Source organism: Miniopterus schreibersii (assembly GCF_964146895.1).
Source record: "Miniopterus schreibersii genome assembly, chromosome: 2".
Lineage (NCBI taxonomy): Eukaryota > Metazoa > Chordata > Mammalia > Chiroptera > Miniopteridae > Miniopterus > Miniopterus schreibersii.
Window position 1 is genome coordinate 142,241,125 of NC_138102.1, and position 21,666 is coordinate 142,262,790.

Consider the following 21,666-nt stretch of genomic DNA (forward strand, 5'->3'; position numbering starts at 1 on the left):
GTCTTGTTCCTGTTCCTTGGGGAATGGTTTTAGTTTTTGCCCATTGAGTATGTTGGCTGTAGGATTGTCATATATGGCCTTTATTATGTGTAGGTATGACCCCTCAATACCTATTTTGCTGAGTTTTTTCTCAAAAATGGGTGTTGGATTTTGTCAAATGCTTTTTCTGCATCTATTGATATGATCATCTGATTTTTTGTCTTTTAACTTATGTGATGTATCACATTAATTGATTTGTGAATATTGTACTAGCCTTGCATCCCTGGAATAAATCCCACTTGGTCATGGTATAGATGATCTTTTTAATATATTGCTGGATCTGATTTGCTAATATTTTGTTGGGGATTTTAGCATCAACGTTCATCAGGGATATCGGCCTGTAATTCTTTTTCTTTGTAGTATTTTTATCTGGTTTTGGGAGTAGGATAATGCTGGCCTCGTAAAAAGAGTTTGGAAGTGTTCCTTCCTCTTGGATTTTTTGGAATAGTTTGAGAACAGGTGTTAGTTCTTCTTTGAATCTTTGGTAAAGCTCCCCCGTGAAGCTGTCTGGACCAGGGCTTTTGTGTGCTGGGAGTTTTTTGATTATTGCTTCAATTTCATCAGTTGTTGTCGGCCTATTCAGGTTTTCTGCTTCTTCCTGATTCAGTTTTGGAAGATTGTATTTTTCTTGGAACTTGTCCATTTCATTCAGGTTGTCCAGCTTGTTGGCATATAAAGTTGTTCATAGTATTTTCTTACAATCCTTTTAATTTCTGTGATGTCAGTTGTTACTTCACCTCTTTAATTTCTGATTCCCGCCCCACCCCCATTCCATTTGAAATAGGTATGTTGCACGCTTCAGTGTACCTGGATCTTTCTTGTTCATAAGTTTTCCCCCCCATTAGATTCCACATATAAGTGAGATCATGTGATCTTCTTGTCTGATCGCTGTGGCTAGGACTTCCAGTACTATGTTGGTTCTATTTATTTGGGTTCCTTCTCTTTGTTTCTTGATGAGTCTGGCTAAAGGTTCATCAATCTTGTTTATCTTTTCAAAGAACCAGCTCTTGGTTCCAATGTTCGCTTGTATATATTTTTTTGTCTCTATGTCATTTATTTCCACTCTGATCTTTATTATTTTCTTCCTTCTACTTACTCTGGGGCTTTTCTAATTCTTCAAGTTGTAGGGTTATTAGAAATTTTTCTTGTTTCTTGAGGTGGGCCTGTAGTGCTATGCACTTCCCTCTTAGGACTGCTTTTGCTGTGTCCCACAGATTTTGGGTTGTTTTGTGTTCATTTTCATTTGTTTCCAGGAAGCTTTTAATTTCTTCCTTGATCTCACTGGTAACCCACTCATTGTTTAATAACATGCTGTTTATCGTTCATGTGTTTGAATGCTACTGGGTGTTTTTATTGTAGTTGATTTCTAGTTTCAAGCCATTGTGATCCAAGAAGATACTTGATATGATTTCAGTCTTCTTGAACTTGTAGAGACTTAGTGTCCTAACATGTGGTCTGTCTTTGAGAATGTCCTGTGTACACTTGAGAAGAATGTATATTCTGCAGCTTTGGGGTGAAATGTTCTGTAAATGTCAATTAAATCCATCTGATCTAGTGTGTCGTTTAGGGTTGTTTTCTTGTTGACTTTTTGTCTAGAAGATCTATCCAGTGATGTCAGTGGGGTTTTAAGTCCCTTACTATGACTGTATTGCTGTCAATCTCTCCCTTAAAGTCCTCCAGAAGCTTTGTGACATATCTGGGTGCTCTGTATTGGGTGCATATATGTTTACCAGGGTTATATGCTCTTGTATCGGTCCCTTTAGTATTATGAAGTGGCCTTTATTTTGAAGTCTATTTGTCAGATATGAGTACTGCTATCCCAGATTTTTTTTTATTTCCATTTGCATGGAAAAAATTTTTCTATCCCTTCACTTTCATCCTGTGTGAGTCCTTTGTTCTGAGGTGGGTCTCTTGCACACAGCATTACATATGGGTCATGTTTTCTAATCCATTCGGTTATGTTATGTCTTTTGATTGAAACACTAAAGCCATTTACATTTAAGGTTATTACTGACAGGTTGTTATTTGTTGCCATTTTTATTATTTTTTTCTTTTTTAATCCCATCTGATAGATTATTCCATTACTTTTCAGAGAGAGTGGGGAGGGAGAAGGGGGGAGGGAGGGAGAGAGAGAGAGAAAAACATCAAGGTGAGAGAGACACATTGATTGGTTGCTTCCTACATGTGCCTCAACCGGCGCCGGGGATCAAGCCTACTATGGAGGTATGTGCCCTTGGCAGGAATCGAACCTGGGACCTTCAGTCCTCGGGCCAGTGCTCTAACCACTGAGCAAAACCATCCAGGGCCCATTTTTATTCTTTATGCCTATGTTCCCCTCTCTCTATTTCTTCTTCTTACAACAGTCCCTTTGCATTTGTTTCTATGTATTAGATCAAACTGCTATGCCTCCCAGTCTTTATGGGGTGGTCTATATAGTAGGTATTTTGTGGGAACCAGTGGTGCGGTATCTCAGATCTCCTGAGCTGGGTGCTCTAGGAATGCCCCTTGTGTGAATTATTTGGGTTCTCCTGTTATAATTGGGTCTTGAATGTTGCTGTCCCATTCGTGGATGGAATCTTTTCTCAGGCTGGCTGACTGTGAGGCTCACCCCTGACCACGTCGTGCAAGCTGTTGTGGAGGTGGTGACAGAACAGAACAAAATACAACGAAACAAAACAAGCAACAAAAGAAACAAAACAAAAACATATATAACACTCCTACAGCAACAAAAGCAACCACAAAGAAGAGAGAATTAGGAAAGAGAAAAGAGAGCAAGGAAGATACAAGAAAAAAAAAATACAAGGAGGAAAAAAAAGAGGGAAGAAAAAGGAATATGAAGGGGCAGAGATGAAATAAAAAAGATAAGAAGAACAGACCCAGCTGGATGTGGCTCAGCAGTTGAGCATCGACCTAGGATCCAGGAGACCAGGGCACACGCACAGGTTGCGGGCTCGATCCCCAGGCGGGAGCATGAAGGAGGCAGCCGATCAATGACTTTCTCCTCATTGATGTTTCTCTCTCTCTCTCTGAAATCAATAAAGATGTATTTAAAAAAAAAGGAAAATGATACATCTTTAAATGCCTCCTGGGAGCTCCCTTTGAATCCTGTTCTTCTGATGACTGTGGCTGACTATTCTGTCTGCCAATTCTGGGCTTCCAGGGTACTTAGGTGCTAACCACTGTCAGAAACTGTCCTCCTTTGGCTTTTAGGAACCTGTTTGAAGTGCCAAGTGATTCAGTTTGTGTCTGTCTCCACAGGACTTGGCTGCGTGAGGGAAGGACCAACCTGTACTCTTTTTTTTTAAATATATATCTTTATTGATTTCAGAGACAGGAAAGGAGAGGGAGAGAGAGAGGGGGGAGAGAGAGATAGAAACATCAATGATGAGAGAGTCACTGATTGAGCCCGCAACCCAGGCACGTGCCCTGACTGGGAATCGAACCCTGATCGCCTGGATCCTAGGTCGACGCTCAACCGCTGAGCCACTCCCCGCCGGGCCAAGCTGTACTCTTAAGGCTGTTTTGGGGGTTGGGGGGTAGCACAGAGCTGGGTCAGCAAACTTCCTCAGGTTCCCTAGGCCCCACCTCTACCCACCTCTACTCACCTTTGGCCAGCCAGGTGTCAATCTTAATCACTCAAAATCACTGGCCTGGCCAGCATGGCTCAGAGGTTGAGCATCTACCTATGATCCAGGAGATTGAGGTTCAGTTCCAGATCAGGACACATGCTGTGTCGCGGGCTTGATTCCCAGTAGGGGGTGTGCAGAAGGCAGCCGATCAATGACTCTCTCATCACTGATGTTTCTCTCTCTCCCTCTCCTTTCCTCTCTCTGAAATCAATAAAGATGTATTTTTTAAAAGTTTATTTCTGAAAGGGCTTTAGGTGGAATTGGGAGTATAGCCCCCTTGGTCTCCTAAGAGGGGAGGTGCTGTTCAGATTTCAGGGAAAGTAGTAGGTGTGTTTCCCCATTCCCAGAGCTGCTACTCCTGAGCGTCCCAGAATATTACTCTGCCCTGGCTGAGCAGAGATCCTCATATGCAGTCCAATGGGATAAGCTGGATACTGGGAGTTTCTATCAGCTCTCCATGCAGAGGAAGCACCAGTCAGGTTCTTGGGATAGTGGGGTGTACAGTCCCACCGCCAATCCTGTCACTGACGCTTCCTGAGTCTGTTCAAACCCATAGGCTTGGCCTCTGTTGCTGTCTCCTCTGCAAAGGTCAAGGTGCAGGGTGTGGCAGGCTGTATCACCTAGGGCAGGGTTTTTTCCTTTTCCTGAGCTGTGGCTTCTGGGAGGGACTAGTGCCTCTCAGAAAAAATGGCCATTTTGGTTTGGGAGCTAAGACTGAATGCAGGACTCTCGGCTGCTGCTCTTCCACATCTCCCCACAATGTTTCCCATCCCGGCCTCTCCTTAGGCACCTTGAGTGCTCACTGCCCTCCCTCCTCCAAAGCCTCAGGTGAGTTGCTGCAAACAAAATTTGTGCTCTGGGTTTCAAAAATGAACAAACAAAAAAACCCTGAGGCTTAATCTCCGACCCCAGTTTCCTAGGCAGCCAAAAGACCTGCCATCTTTCTCTGGTGCTCCAGGCTGAGCCTGAATTCTGGGCCTCAATCTTCTCAGAGAAATTACCCTCCTGTAGCCAAGAGATCCCCCCTTCAATCTCAGCCTGCTGCCCATGGAAGCTGCGTCAGCCCCTCTCACGACCTCACCCTTCCTACCAGTCTTCAGGTGTTTTCTGTTGTTCCAGGATATAAGTCTCCTCAGCTGACCCTCAGCTGGTAATTCCTGATAAATGTTCCCCAATTTAGTTTTATTTGCAGTCTGGCCCAGTGAAGAGGTGCAAGAAAGGTCTGCCTATTTGGCCGCCATCATCTTAAAGGCTCAAGTACAGACTTGCTTGCTCATTCACAAACTCACTCGTTCTAAACTCCAGTGCAGAACTAGAACAAATAACCCTCAAGTTTATGTGGCACCACAAAAGACACCAAATAGCCAAAACAATCTTGAGAAAGAACAACAAAATTGGAGGTATCACACTATCTGATATCAAACTATACTACAAGGCCATAGTAATCAAAACAGCATGGTACTGGCATAAAAACAGACACAGATTAATGGAACAGAATAGAGTTTGGAAATAAACCCACACCTATATGGTCAATTAATCTATGACAAAGGAGGCAAGAATATATAATGGAGTAGACAGTCTTTTCAATAAATGGTGTTGGGAAAACTGAAGAGATATATGCAAAAAAATGAAAGACTACTTTTTATACCATATACAAGAATAAACTCAAAATAGATTAATGACTTAAATATAAGACCTGAAACCATAAAACTCCTAGAACAAAATGTAGGCAGTAAACTCTTTGACATCTTTCTTAGCAATATCTTTTTGGATATGTCTCCTCATGCAAGGGTAACAAAAGAAAAAATAAACAAGTGGGACTACATCAAACTAAAAAGTTTTTCTACAGTGAAGGTGACCATCAACAAAATGAAAATACAACCTACTGAATGGAGAAGGTCTTTTTCAATGATATACCTGCTAAAGGATTAATATCCAAAATCTATAAGAACTCACGCAACTTAACACCAAAAAAAGAAAACACAGTATATTCTTGCACTTGTTTATATCTTTTTCTATTTCTTTTTTCATCGTCCTATAGTTTTCCAAGTACAGGTCTTTTGCCTTCTTGGTTAAGTTTATTCCTAAGTATCTTAATTTTTTGTTATGATGGTAAATGGGATTTTTTTTTTAAGGTATCTCTTTCTGAGAGATTATTGTTGGTGTATAAAAATGCCATTGATTTCTGGGTGTTAATTTTGTATCCTGCTACACTGCCAAATTCATTTATTAAATCTAGTAGTTTTTTGGTGGAGTCCTTAGGGTTTTCTATTTACAATATCATGTCATCTGCAAATAATAACAGTTTTACTTCCTCCTTTCCAATTTGGATGCCTTTTATGTTTTCTTCTTGTCTGATCGCTGTGGCTAGGACTTCTATGTTGAATAAGAGTGGTGAAAACGGACATTCTTGTCTTGTTCCTGTTCTTAGGGGAAACGGTTTTAGTTTTTGCCCATTGAGTAAGATACTGGCTGTAGGTTTGTCATATATGGCCTTTATTATGTTGAGGTATGATTCCTCTATTTCCACTTTGCTGAAAGTTTTTTATCAAAAATGAGTGTTGGATTTTGTCAAATGCTTTTTTCCCATCTATTGATATGATCATGTGATTTTTGTCTTTTAATTTGTTTATGTGATGTATCACATTAATTGATTTGCAAATATTGTACTAGCCTTGCATCCCTGGAATAAATCCCACTTGATCATGATGTATGATCCTTTTAATATATTGCTGGATCCGATCCGTTAATGTTTCTTGAGGATCTTAACATCTACGTTCATCAAGGATACTGACTTATAATTCTCTTTCTTTGTAGTGTCTTTATTTGGTTTTGGAATTAGGCTAATACTGGCCTCGTAAAAAGAGCCTGGAAGTGTTCTTTCCTCTTGGATTTCTTGGAATAGTTTGAGGAGGATAGGTGTTTGTTTTTCTTTGAATGTTTGGTAAAACTCTGTGAAGCTGTCCAGACTAGGGCTTTTGTTTGCTGGGAGGTTGTTTTTTTAATTTATCTTCTTTATCTATCTGCTTTACTGATTTATTATTTTAGTCTCTATTGTTTCTTTCAGGGCTACCAGATGAGTTAGATGTGTCTGTGACTCTGGAAGATATGGGTTTGAGCACTGGCAGAGACAACAGAAGGAGAGAGTACCCCTAGGACTTGGTCCCAGCTCTGGAAGGGGGCAGAAACCCAATACACCCCCATAGGTCAATAGCCCCTAGCAGTGTACACAGCTCTCCTCCAGGGAGAGCCTCTCCCAAAGGAATGACATATCATGGTAAGAACTTCCTTTCCTATCAATGGATGGGTTCCCTTTGTCCTGGCTCAAACGCTCACTGTGACTAAGTGCCACACCTATTTGCAGCAGAGGAGCACTGTGTCTGCCAGCCCAATGTCTTGAGAAATGTGAGAGTATCTACATACTCCAAATGCTTCCTATGGTGGCCCCTGAGGCCTGGAGAGAGGGAATGAAGGAAATTCCTGCTAATGCCTGGTATACAGATACCTGGAAACAGGAACAAACTTCAGCAGCCACAGGCTGAACTCAGAGCAGCTTGGCCTGTGACCACTTGTAAGTAATGGTATATGTGACTGATCCCAGTTAAGGCTCCTATATAAACTTTCAAGATTCTGGTGGGCAGGCTGAAGATCTATTCATTGTGCAGCCACTTAAGAAAAGCCTCTTAAGTAAATTCCCTTGCTTATTAAACTTGCCACTCTACTAATCCAGTGGTCTGCTTCTTTGGTCTCTCCTCGCCCTCTGTATACAAGGGCCAATTTGCAAACTAATGGACCATTCCTGTCTTACATGTTTCTGCCTCGTATAATTTCCATCTTGTAACACGGTTCTAAGTAAGTTGACTCATTTACCTTTTCTTGATAAACCTCTGCTTCCTTCCTGCATCTTAAATTCCCAATTCCCAGAACAGGCCAACCTCTTTCTTAACATACAACCTACCTTTGATTACACTTCCCTCAGCCTAAGAAGCTCGTTTCCTGAGTTACAAAACTTCTCCCTGCCCCTATCTCACAGTATTTAGTAGATTGGTGGTAATCTAAATGACATCTTTTATGAAGTCTTTCCCACTCATTCTACCAGACAGGAACGACTATACCACAGATGTAGTTCTCTCATAACTTCAGAAATCTTATTGCATCTGTTTATATGTCTCAAAGTCAGAGTTTCATCCTTTCCGTCTTCTGTTCCTCCTGCCATCTAGCCATCAAGTTTGTCAATTCTAGCACAAAAGTGTCTCAAAAGGTGTCTCCAAAACTATCCCACTACCCACATGAAATCACCCAGATTATTTCAACGGCTTTCTGTCAATTAGCTGTACTACTTCCAGCTCTCCATTCATTCAACAATTATTGATAGTAATCTTGTATGGTCACTTTGCTAGGCCCTAGGATCACAAAAATAATACATGGGCCATGCCCTCAAATAAACTGGATTTCCAGAGGATAAGTACTTTAACAGGGGTCAGTAAGAAGATGCCATAGAAGAAAGACTTAATCTGGTCTTGGAGGGGGCGTTGGAGAGAAGATAATCAGAGAAGGCTTTCAGGAGGAAGTGAGGCCTCAAATATATGCAGGACTTATGCAGAATGTAGAACAATGTGTTTCAGCAAAGGGACACATAAGGAACAAAGGCCCAGACTTAGGAAGTTAAGAAAACACAAAGTAATCTAATTCCTAAAATCTACAGTCCTCCTTTCATATTGCTATTAAAGTTACCTATCTAAAAATAAATATGGAAATCTAGTACTTTGCCAGAAGATAGGTCTGAAGTCCTCTTTAGCACAGCCCTTCATAATCTGTCTCGAATCTGTTTTAATGCCCTTCCTATCTAAACACACGCTCTCCCTTTACATAGTTTGTTTTTACACAGCACTATTTGAAATCATTTGGTATTACAGCACACGCAGGGTTTGATAGGAGAGTACTCACCTGTAAGATGGGCGCCGTGCTAAGATCCCGTGGGCTTTCTGTGAGGAGCCTATACTATCAGATGAGTCCTGAGATTCTTCACTTTCTGATAAAGATGATACCTAAAAAACAGACCTGGTTTTTACTATGATGAACAATGAAGGTGAAAAAGAATTAAAATGTTTTACTTTCAGAAATAGTGCTCTGCCTCCGACCATCCAAATTCACTTGTCATTAAATCTAAGGTCTAAAAGACAGAAACAAAAGTAAATGGAAGGAGGAGAAAGTTGATTTCAGGCCAAACTAATTAAGGGAACATATAGTACAACTGGCTCAGAACTAAGAAGAAAGTATATCCCCAAAATAAAGCAATACTATTTCACTAGAGTTGTAAAGACCAATCTCTGATCTCCACCCCAGTTCTATACAGATGCACATTATTTAGAGGTTTTTGTTTTTTTTTAAATTATTAATGCTATCTGATTTGGATTTTGGAAATGCTAACTTTGAAATACTATTAGATATCCAACTAATATCTCATTATTAATAATGACATTGAGGAGACTGTCAGGGAAAATGTCTGGGCTACATATAAATTTGGGAGTCATAGCCCTTTAGATAGTCCTTAAAGCCATTAAGACTGGATGAGCTCAATCATGAGAAAAATACGAAGAAGAGGACCAAGAACCAAACCCAGGAACACTAACATTAAGAGGCTGGGATGAAGGGAGAAACCAGCAAATGAAACTGAGAACAAGCCACCAGTGAGGCAGGAGTAATACCAAGTGAGTGAGGCATCCTTGGAAAAGTAGAGAAAACAGTGTACTGAGGAGAAAAGAATAGTCAACCATGTCAAATGGCGCTAGCAGGTGAAGTAAAACAAGGACTGAAAACAAGCCATTAGATTTAGCAAGGTGAGGTCACTAGCAAGGGCAGGTATAAACATATTCTAGTTAAAAATCTGTAATAGCTGTCTCACTTCACAGTTAAATTAGTTATACATGTAAAGCACTTAGTGCATGGCACTCAGCAAGCACACATTAAATGTTAACTATTAACAACAAACCCTTTAAAACGATGTCAACATAGTAACTACATGCAAGTTTTAAGTTATAATATCTTACAACTAAGAAAACAAGTTATTTTCAATTTTTAATAAATATTAAATTTCTCAACACTTGTCCAAATTTGTATTGTTACATCTGACTTCACCTTCATTTAAAAAAATAAAATAATCTAGCCCGGCCGGGCGTCGCTCAGCGGTTGAGCACTGACCTAGGATCCAGGTGATTGGGATTCGATTCCCGGTCAGGGCACATGCCCAGGTTGCGGGCTTGATCCCCAGTCGGGGGTGTGCAGGAGGCAGCTGATCAAAGACTCTCTCATCACTGATGTTTCTATCTCTCTCTCCCCCTCTCCTTTCCTCTCTCTGAAATCAATAAAGATACATTTAAAGAAAATAAAAAATAAAAAAATCTAAACAGGCTTCTAGAAAGGACCTAACAAATCAATTCTTTACATTAGTATTACTATCTAGAGAAAGCCTAACCCTAATTATTTAGACTTAGATCTTAAATTTCCAGAGAAGCTTGTTTTACATTCTATAATCTTCAAAAACAAGTTCTAGTGTACAACTACTTATTTATATCTTACATTAAACACATTAAATTTTATTTTTTGAAACAAAAGAACTGGTCACAACCTAATAATAAAGCACTAATAGGAGTAACAAATAATAAAGTAATAATTAAGAAAAATCTGTTGCTTTTATGCTTCCTTAAGTATCGTGGATATACCAATTCTAATCTAAACCTTTAACTGTTTTCACTGTCCCTAAATTTACTCCAAAACCTCCCACTGACCTCAAGTAGGAAAATAATTTCTAAAATTAAGAGATTACTCATAAATAAGATCAAGTATTTCTCTTTAGTGACAGCACTAGCAAATAAGAGTAAAACCTTCATACAAAAACTCAAAAATCCATGCAGCAGCCTCCTTTCATGTAGGAAAACCACATAAAAATGCAGCTCTAGAACTGACAACATTGCCAGACACTATATATTCAGGAGAAAAAATGAGTTTTTCTTCTAGGACAGCTGTTTCTAAAAATGAGAGACATCCAAAGGCATTATGAGACTCACAGGAGCCAGAAGATAAAATGGGAGAAAGAGTGAGAAGAAAAGGAGCCCAGGGTGGCTCTTTCCTTCCTACTGTTGTCAGGGGTTAATATGAAGGAAGGCAGATAAGAACTTTCTTCTTCTATGAGATAAGGTAGGAACTTTCTTACTTTGCTAAGATGAGCACTCCCATTATCACCCTTGCTTCAGAATTCCCGTTTTCATGAAGGACAGATATCTGCGATAAAAAAGGTGCTTCCCCTTAAGAAAGTCATTTCCTTAAGTTCTAAGCAATAATTTCCCCCCAAATTGTCTTCTAGTCTCAGTGGGTAGTATATACATGAAACTACAAATTCTAGAACTTTTCTATTTGCTTCATTTGTTCTATAGCCTAATTTCCATGGCAACTTTATTTTCTTGGTTTATAATATAGTAACTACAGCAACTTAAACGTGTCTGAAGACTCAGGGTATAAAAGTCCCTCAACCACTAAGTCTTGGAATTTCTGTACCGTTTGCACGTGTGGTGGGTGAATTACAGAAGACTGAGCTGTCTGGATGACCCCCTGAACCTGTACTTGCTCTCCAGGAAGAGGTACAATTGTCACTGGCGCAGATCCTCTTAGTGACATCTAAGAACAAATAAAAATTAAATTAACAAAATATATACTGTACCTATGCACATAAGATAGCTGAGTTCTTAACACTGGAAAACATACTTGAGAGCTTATTTAACCACATCTATTAACCGAACATTAGGTATCATCTATGGACAGCAGACTGCACTAGGGGGTTAAGAGTACAAACTAAATACAACAAGTAGAATAAACAGAATAAGAGCTGTAACATAAGAGGAAAAGTAAAGAGTACTGTACTGTGGGAGCAAAGAAAGGGTGCTACTTCAGCTGGGACTTGAAGGATAAGCAATTCCCTGAAGATAGTATGGTGGAGGGCATTGGAAGGTATTTTGGGCAGAGGAATTGACTGTAAAAACATGGAGGCTTCTTTAGAACCTCATTTTTCTTAGAGCATTTATGTTATTCTGAAGAGATCTGTCTGAAAACTAGTCAAGAGTCAAAAAGTGAGAAATACCAACTTTGGGCAGTGTCTTTAAAGAAAAATAAAATATTTCAAGTAAATAATTGAATCATGAGATGATAATTTATTTCTGGGGAAATCAAATGGAGTTTCATGGAAATATCACAATAAAATGCTAATTCAAGAAAAGCCCACCCATCATCCCTCGAGGCTTTCTCAGATGTCCTCTTTCATGAAGCTTTCTCAGATATTTTCAGTTAACAGAGATCTCTCGCCTTCCACTGGACTACTCTGGTTCATACCATTCATCTTGGACTTAAATCACAAAAAACTCAAGTTACTTCTCAGGTCCTGAAAGTCACCTTCCTGACTGCTGCTCTCTTGTTTGCATCAGGTCCCCAAACTGTGCCTTATTCCCTTTCATTACAAGTTCTTTTCCCTTTCCCAACACTGGATTAAATTCCAGTCTATCATTTCCCCAAAATGCCCGTCATTAAACTGTGAATATAAAATTTTATCCAGCTACTGAGAAATGCAGGTTCTCAGCACAAATGACTCCATCCAACCCCTGCACCCAACACATGCAATAAGGACACGACCAAATTCTAGCAAAACTGATCTATTAGCTCAAGACCATATCCCTAGGATGACACCAACCCCCTTAAAATGCATGACTGAGAAAGTTCGATGCTGCCAAAAGAACTTCCTGTTTGTTCTAGCCAAAACCTAGTCAAATAGGTCCCTGATCTCATTTTTCTTAGAGCATTTACTTTAGAAAACTTGCAGTTGTAAATCCTTTCGCTAAAGGCACTCAGTAGGCTCTGTGATGCTGAGAAAATTACTTAACCTCTCAGGACCTCAGTTTCCTCCTTTGTAAATAGAACTAATATTATCTTTTTTTACAGAATTATAGTGAAGATTAAATGAGTAATCAGTTAAAAAACAAAAGGTAAGGCTCAGTTGATTGAGCGTCATCCCATGCACCAAGAAGTCGCCAGTTCAATACCCAGTGAGGGCACATGCCCCAGTTATAGGTTCAATCCCCAGCAGGGGGTGTGCAGGAGGCAGCCAATAGATGTTTCTCTCATGGATGTTTCTCTCTTTCCCTCTCCTTCCTCTCTAAATTCAATAAAAACATATTTCTGAAAAAAGGTAAAGAAAAGGAGCCTACATATATGTCATTTATTTGGATTCTGGTTCACTGTTAAATGTGTGTGTGTGTGTGTGTGTGAAGCACACACACAAGAAATAACAATCAAATTTTAATTACTGATGAATATTTGATATTAAGAAATTAATTTTTTAGGTGTAATAATAGTATTGTGGTTATATTCTTTAAAGGAGTCCTTACATTGAAGAGATACAATATATCAAAATATTGAAGATTGAAATGATATCTAGGATTTGCTTCAATATAAATCTAGTTGGTTGGTGCTGGGGGGTGGGGAGAGAGGCGGGGGGGGGGGAACAAGAAGCCATGAGTTAAATAATTGCTGAAACTGGGTGATGGAAACCATGACGGTTTAATTTAATAATATTTTCTTCTTAATATGTTTGAAATTTTCCATAATAAATGCTTTGAAAAGTACCCAGCACAAGAGTGAACACAACATTGGCTCCAGAGCCCAGTGCTCTTTCCAAGACATCTTATCTTTCTTGGTGCCAATCAAGTTTTTCAATTTCTCACTCTGTATGTTCTCAGTTTGTTTCCCACACAGCAAGTGTATTTGTTTTGATTTTTCATTCCAAGGAAAAAGAAAGCAGAGACTATTCTGACATTTGGAATAATGATTGTTAATTCCTACAGTACCAACTGTGTCAAACCCTTAAGCCCAGTGTCTACTCAGTTCTTAATGGATTGGAGCCATTAATTCAAAATACAAATGAAAAATAAAATGAACCAAGTATTTATATCTTTTAGTTTATTTAAGATAAATATAATTTAACTGTAATTTTGTGGTTTTAAGCTTTTCCCTATAGTTAAATCTATGCTGTACTTGCCCGAAAATGTCACTCTTCCTAGGTCTCAAAAGATTCAAATGACACTTGGACAGCCAGGATTTACACATAATAAACACTTAAAACTGACTAAAGAATTTACACTCAACAGCATGCTTTCAGGAGAATCCCAAATCCACATTATCTCCTATACAATTATTTACTTACTAGTTTTCTTTAAAGTATCTCCTTTTATAAACTGAAATGTACTTAAAAAGAAAGCCTTATTTTACTATGATAAAAACCAGTGCCACTTGCCATAATATATGGTTAACTATAAAAAATGAAAGGAAAATGTCATTAAATATTGTATTTAAAATTTTAAAACCAATAATCTAAAAACTCTTACCATGGTTTACACAAAGCCCTGCACAGAATGGCTTCTTCCTACCTCTCCTGCTTCATCTCAAACCATGTTTCCCAAGTTTTGCCCACAGTGGGGAATGACAGTCCCTTCTATTTTCATGCTCTTTCCCACCACAAGGTCTTGGCATAAGATATTCCCTCATATGCCTAGAAAGGTCTTCCCTTCCTTCCTGGAAAGTTAACATCTATTCATCCTTCAAATCGCAACTCAAGTATCACTTCCTTAGCAAAGCTGTCCAGTTCCTAACAGGTCAAATTCTCTATTATAGTCTCTCGTACTATCCTATGTATTCTATATACAATCCTTTGTAGCACTTCTCAGACTCAGCTTCATATCTTGGTGATTATCTGGTCTATGTCTTGTCTCCTCCACTAGACAGCAAGCACCATGAGGGAGAGGAACTTGCCTCTTTTTGCTCCACATTGTATTCCCAGCTAGGGTCTTAACCCAACTGGCACTTTAGATCCTAAATAAAGCACTGTTTAGCGAATTAATGAAGTATCTCCCAATCTTGGACATTATAACTTAGTGAAGTTATTCCTATAATTTTTTCTGGGTATATCTTTGACTTTTCTAATTTGAATTTTGTATTTTCTCACTTCAGAACATTTGACTAATTTTCTTATTTCCAGCCAAGCAACAAAAACGAATAAGGAACAGGAGATAATGCCAATCTTCCCAGATTCCTCAGGCCAGCATGACCAGGGAGAAATTTTTCTGCTCTAAGTTTTAGTAGGGCCATTCTCATTGTTGATAACCCATCTTGTTCCAGCCAATTCCCCAACTTTCAAATAAGAGATCTGATGTCTTTGAATTCAACACAACAAAATAGAAATGTTCAGCTATGCATTCATTACCTAAAGAGATCTGGAATATACTAGTAGTGGGGAATGTGTACCACATTTTGAGAAATATGCTCTAGAGAACTAGAGTGGGGGTGGGTTAGATAAGCAAATCTAGGCACTATTATCTTTTGAATATGAGGACTAAGATTCTGGACTAAACAGATAACAAGACTCAATAAATGTCACCTACAGGCTAGGTACCATGCCAGACTTTCAAAACAAACAAACAACCCAGACAACAACCATAGTTACTGCCTTCAGAGCCAATCACAAAGATACCAATTAAAGAGTTTTTTAAATATACTGTTTCAGAACACACGTCTTAACATGTGGCATTTATTTGTTCTTAAGAGCATGGCTGAAAAGCAAAATTTCACACCAAACAAATGTATGAGTGTGTATGGGGGGAGATATGTGTGGCAAAAGTAAAAAAATAAAGTCATCTAGTTTTCTGTCTTCTAGAAAAAAAATGTTGGGAAGACAGAAACAGGGCAAGGGTGTGGGGCAAAAAGGAGTTATGTTTCATCCTTCTGGTTGAGACACAATTCTCTATGGGTGTTTCTGTGAATATTCTGAGCAGAGGCATTGACAGATTTTGTTCTGGACTATCTTTTCAAGGATGTTGGCATGATGAACAGTTTTGGAAGACAAATTAGATCTCCCTTCAAGGCAAAGGGCATATTTGTTTGCTATCCAGAATAATAAAGGTAATGTCTTCCTTGAGGACAAAGGTTGGACAGGTTTGCTAGCAGCTCTCTTTAAATGTTTGGTGTTTCCTAAGCTTGGAGTGCCACTCAGCAATGATGCAAACCACTGCAAGCATCCACCTGAGCCACTCTGCATGGAACTTGGAGGGAAAGGGGAACTGAGCAAACATGAAGCTCCTGCTGTTTGCTGTGCCACAAGTTATAAAGTCCTTTTTCTCTGAACCAGGATACTCATGTCTTCTGACAGCAGCCATGAGAGGCAATCTAGCTTATTAGCTTGCAGGCAGGGTAAAGTCTCAGACCCCTCATATTTCTTGACACTTCTCTGTCCTCTGCTTCACTTATATCCTAAAGACTCTAGATTCTAAATCACCAGGCCAAAATCTGAGCTAGAGCAAGAACAAATAAAGAGTAAACAGAATTGCCTATCAAGGCAGACCTGAATTACTCTCAAGAGAGAGGGGGACCTAAAAGGCCAGGATTTGCTCTAGGTAAAGTGGATCAGGGGCAAAATATGAAGAGATAATGGCTGAAAATGTTATATAAATAATGATAGACACCAATTCATAAGATTTAAGAAACCTGGTAACTCTCATGTGAAATAAAAATTCCACACCTAAACACAACATAATGGAAGCTGTAAAACTAAAGAGAAGACTATAAAAGCAACTGATGGAAAAAAGACTGATTATATTTAAAACAGCAATAGTCTACTGACTTCTCAAAGGCAACAATGAAAAACAGAAGCCAGCAGAATATTTTAAACAGGTTTAAAATATAACCTAGAATACTATTTCCAGTGAAAATACCTTTTATTTATGCTATTTTTTAATTGACTGTTAGGGAGAGAGAGGGAGAGAGAGAGAAATATCAATGATGAGAGAGTCACTGATCAGTTGCCTCCTGCAGGCCCTCTCCAGGGGATCAAGCCTGAAACCAGGAGCATATGCCCTGAGAAGGAATCAAACCCGCCACTTTACAGTGCACGGGACAACGTGCAACCTGTTAAATGAGCCACACATACCAGGGTGAAAATACCTTTTAAAAATGAGGGTGAAATAGGTATTTTGAGCAAACAAAAACACATAAATCACCACCATCAGAAGACTTACGTAAAAGGAAATTCTAAAGCAGTGATTCTCAGCCAGTAATGATGTTGCCCCCACCCCCGTAACTGGCAACATCTGGGGATCTGGGTTGTCACAATGGGGGGATGGGGTGGGGTGTGGGGTGTGGGGTGTGGTGTGTGTGTGTGTGTGGGGGGTGGTGGTTGGTGGGTGGGTGTGTGGGGGTGTGTGTGTGTGTGTGTGTGTGTGTGCGCGCGCGCGCGTGCCCTCCTGACACCTAGTGGCAGAGATCAGAAATGCTGCTAGACATCCCACAATGCAGTCAGTCTCCCACAACAAAAAATTAACCAGCCTAAAATGTTTATAATGCTGAGGTTTCCCTAAAACATGTACTTAGGTAAAAGAAATCTCAAATGGAAGCGCAGATATGTAGGAAGGAATGAAGAGCAACAAAAGTGACAAATATGTGGGGGGAAAAGCAATGCTGACTGCATAAAATAATTATGTTTTATGAGATTAAAAGGCAAAAAGATAAAATTAAATCCTAATGATAATTTAGGAAGTTCTAAGGTCACTGGATCATCTGAGAGGACAGTAAAAGTATTCGTGAACTTTAGATTTTACTAAGTAGGCATGCTGCAATTGGCATAATCACTAAAAAAGTAGTAGTCTTGCCCTGGCCGGTGTGGCTCAGTTGGTTGTGCATCATCCCATGCAACAAGAGGTCACCGGTTCAAATTCAGTCAGGGCACATGCCTAGGTTGCAGGCTTAGTCCCCAGTAGGGGGCATGCAGGAGGCAGCTGATCAATGATTCTTTTGTGGATGTTTCTTTCTCTCTCTCCCTTTCCCTCCCTCTCTAAAATCAATAAAAACATATTTTTAAAAAGTAGTTATCTAGTTCATGTACAGTCCAAATTGATAGAAGTGATGGTGGGATAAAAATGATAAGAATAATTTGAATAATAAAATAATTCAAAAGAAGACAAGGAGAGAACATGCAGGCCAAAAGGCACAAAATAAGATGGTAGGTCTAAACCATTTATGTATCAGTAATTATGTTAAATGTCCATGGACCAAAACCTCTGTTAAAAGTCTAGACCGGTACAGTGAAATACTATTTAGCCATAAAAAGAATGAAATCTTGCAATTTATAATAACATGGATGGATCTTGAGGGCATTATACTAAGTGAAATATGTCAGAAAAAGACAAATACCGCATTTTGATTATTGGTTGCCAGAGGAGGGGGCTTGGTGGTGAGCAAAATGAGTGAAGGGGTTCAATAGGTACAAACTTCCAGTTATAAAATAAATAAACCATGGGGATATAATATACAGTACGGTGACTATAGTTAATAATACTGTATTGCATATTTTAAAGTTGCTAATAAATCTTAGACGTCCTCACCACAAGAAAAAAATATTTTTTAACTAGGTATGGTGACAGACGTTAACTAGAATTATAATGATCATTTCACAATGTATACAAATAATGCTGTACACCTTAAACTAATATAATACATGTCAATTATAACCACCATAAAACAAAACCTCAATGAGATACTGTTACATATCCACCAGAATGGTTATAAGTTAAAGAAACATATCAATTTTGGCACTTAAATGGATCAACAGTGCTCTCATACACTTCTGGTGGTGTAAATCGGTACAAGTTTATAATACTGTTGGCAGTATCTTTTATAACTAAACATGCATACCCTATGACCAAGCAATTCATGTGCAGCCTACATATGTACAAGGATGTTCATTAAGCACAAAATACAATATCTAAAAACGGGGGGAGGGAGTGTCGGAGACTTGATTATGTATGTATTTTAATCTACCTATATACTCTTAAGAAATACAACTAAAACATAAGGACACAAAGTTTGAAAGTCAAAGTGCAGGAAAGAAGATATCATTAAGATACTGCCAAATTAAACCCAAATTAGTATCAAATAAAATTTTAAGATAAAACGCATTTCCAGAAATAAAGACAGACTAAAGGAACAATTCTCCAGGAATATACAATTTTAAAATCTACCTTCATTTAATAACATAGTCTCATTACACACACACACACACACACACACACACAACATAAATTGAAGGACCACTAGGAGAAATAAGTCCTCAATTATAAGGGAAGATTAATACATTTCTCTCAGTGATAGTACAAGCAGACAAAAAGCAAAAGAGATACAGATTTAAACAACCCAACCAACAAAGCTGATCTAGTAAAACTTAGTAAATATATGTTGCATAATATACCTTCTTTTCAAGTGCACACTATACATTAAAAAAATTTACCATACATTCCATGAGAGCATAGTTGTATTACAAATTAGTTCCTGACATTAATTTTGTGACCAAAATCATACACATTCTATTACTTTATGAGAAGAGATATCACAGAACTACAAAACTGCTTATCAAGTAAAACAAGTACTCAAAATTATACCATATAGAAAAGTGTACTGAATATGTATGAAAAATTTGATACACAAACTCAATATTTTTTAATGATTTCAGCAATGTTGGAGTCTTAACCTTAAGGACAGAAACTTGCTGTTCCCGGTTCCTCTGAATAGTTAAGTGATACAATATACCAAATTTTCTTCTAAGGTACAATTGTTCTTTTTTTTAAAAGCAGAAGTTTACTGAAGGAGAGACAAAAGCTCCCCCGGCAGCAAGAGGAGTCCTGAACCGGTAGGCCAGGTGCAATTGTTCTTAGTCCTATTACCACAAAAGCCTCTTTTATCAATAGAGAATGCTACTGTGCATACTCACATTACCTTTGAAAAAACACGCACACATGCACTCAAGACCTCTTCAGTTTCCAAAAGCCAGGCATTTTTAGTAACCTCACTAAACACTATCTTTACACATTATAATACTATTTTGCTACTACTACACTTCAGTTGTAGATTAGAACATTCACTCTGTATTTTGGGAAACATTCATCTCTTATTATCGATTGTCGAGACAAGACCTCTCATGTTAAATTCTTCCATATACACTGGTTAATTTAAATTATGGGGGGAAAAATAAATTGTGAACTTTTTTAGTTTATTAGCTCAGTCATATTACTTTATGTAATTTGGGGCTGTAGTCTAACAGTTTTATGGGGCAAGCCCAGAACGATAAAGCACTACAGAAACAGTTATAAGATAATGTGTTAAAATGTACTAAAATGTTTACTATAGAAAAAATTTTATTACAGCATATTTGTAAATCATATTTACTCAGATCCCACTGAAAAAATTAAGACATTCCTTATAAATACATTTTCTCATACTTTCCCAAGTTGAGACATTCCAGTCAACAAAATATCTCATTTCATACTTATCTACAAAATAAGCAGATGATGAAAAAATGTGAGCTGTTCATGATTCTTATATTATTAATCTGCTTTCAAAATGAAAAATGATCTTTTCAAGCACCCATAGAATATTCACCAAGATATCATATCCTAGGTAATAAAACAAACTTTAACAAATTTGAAAGAACTGTAAATACGGGGTATGTTTTCTGACCATAATGGAATCAAACTAGAAATCAATAACATCAGTAACAAACAAATAGAAGCATCTTTAAACACATGGAAACTAAACACACTCCTAATTAACCACTGGTCAAAGAGGAAGTCTCAAAAGAAATATAAAATATACACATAAATGAATGAATATGAAAATAAATCAAAAGTTGTGGGAAGCAACTAAAACAGTGCTGAGAGGATAATTTATAGCACTGAATATTTTCATTAACAAATTTACATCAATAATGTAAATTTCTTCCTTAAGAAACTAGAAAAAGATAAAATAAATCCAAAGTGAGCAGAAGGAAGGGAATAAAAAAATATAAGAGCAAAAATAGAAAAATTAAAAACAGGAAAATAGAAAAAAACAGTAAAACAAAAAGCTAGTTCTTTGGGGGGGGGATCATTAATATCTACACACCTCTGGCAATATTGACAAAGAGAAAAAAAGAGAAGACACAAATCACCAACATAAGAAACAGGGAAGCCCTGGCCGGCATGGCTCAGTGGTTAGAACGTCAGCCCGCACACCGAAGGCTACAGGTTTGATTCCCTGGTCCTGGTCTGGGCAAGTGTGGGAGGCAACCAATCCATGTGTCTCTCACATCAATGTTTCTCTCTCTCCCCCTCTCCCACTCTCTCTGAAAAAGAATGGAAAAAATATCCTCAGGCAAGGATTAAAAAAAAAAAGTTAGCTTAAAATGAATCATGGACTTAAATGTAAAGTATAAAACTTTTAGGAAAAAACGGGGGGAAAAAAATCTTTGAAATACAGGACTAGGCAAAGAGTTCTGAGACACCAAAAGCACAGTCCATAAAAGGAAAAACTGATAAACTGGATCTAATAAAAATTTAAAACTTTTGGCTCTGTGAAAGACCCTGTTAAGCAAATAAAGAAAAATTATTCTTCTACTCCCCCATACCACCCTGTTGGAAACATCCAAATAAGTTCACCTAGATTTCTAACTCACTCTATAGGAGGCTCTGCTACTTTCAGAACAATGTCCATTCAAATTCCTTCCAGAAAACTCCAAACTTTGAGACTCATAACAGCAGACTGTTGTGTGATGGTCATGTGACGTTATTTCTTTAAGACTTTAGTACCTTAATCACTCTGTTCTTTCCAATACTACTCCTGATACAATTTATGGTGATTTCAATGTGCAGCACCCAGTATCCTTCTATGCTCAAGCCTCTGCTGTTGATTCCTGTCCTACGAAGCCATGTGTTCCATCCTCCTCAGATATCCACTCCCACTGTCCTACCTTGTACAGGGTTTCTAAACAGACATTTGGGAAATTCCTCCATGTAGCTTCTCTGCCCCTGCTCATTAAATGCCAGTGGGAACCCACCGCCACCCCTACACATTTCTGGACATCTCAGTGGGGGAGCAATAC

General features: G+C 38.4%; 1 protein-coding gene across 2 annotated transcripts in view; it reads right to left on the bottom strand.

Annotated features, from left to right (window-relative positions):
• The window catches only part of ATF1 (activating transcription factor 1), a 53,786-nt gene that overhangs the window by 18,555 nt on the left and 13,565 nt on the right, over positions 1-21,666 (bottom strand). The window contains exons 3-4 of one of the 2 annotated variants that reach the window (XM_081129555.1): positions 11,223-11,342; positions 8,616-8,716 (exon numbers count right to left, since the gene is read on the bottom strand). In XM_081129555.1, the coding sequence (XP_080985681.1) occupies positions 8,616-8,716; positions 11,223-11,342 (221 nt within the window). The remainder of the gene's footprint in view (positions 1-8,615; positions 8,717-11,222; positions 11,343-21,666) is intronic. The other variant, XM_081129556.1, reaches the window with a different exon arrangement.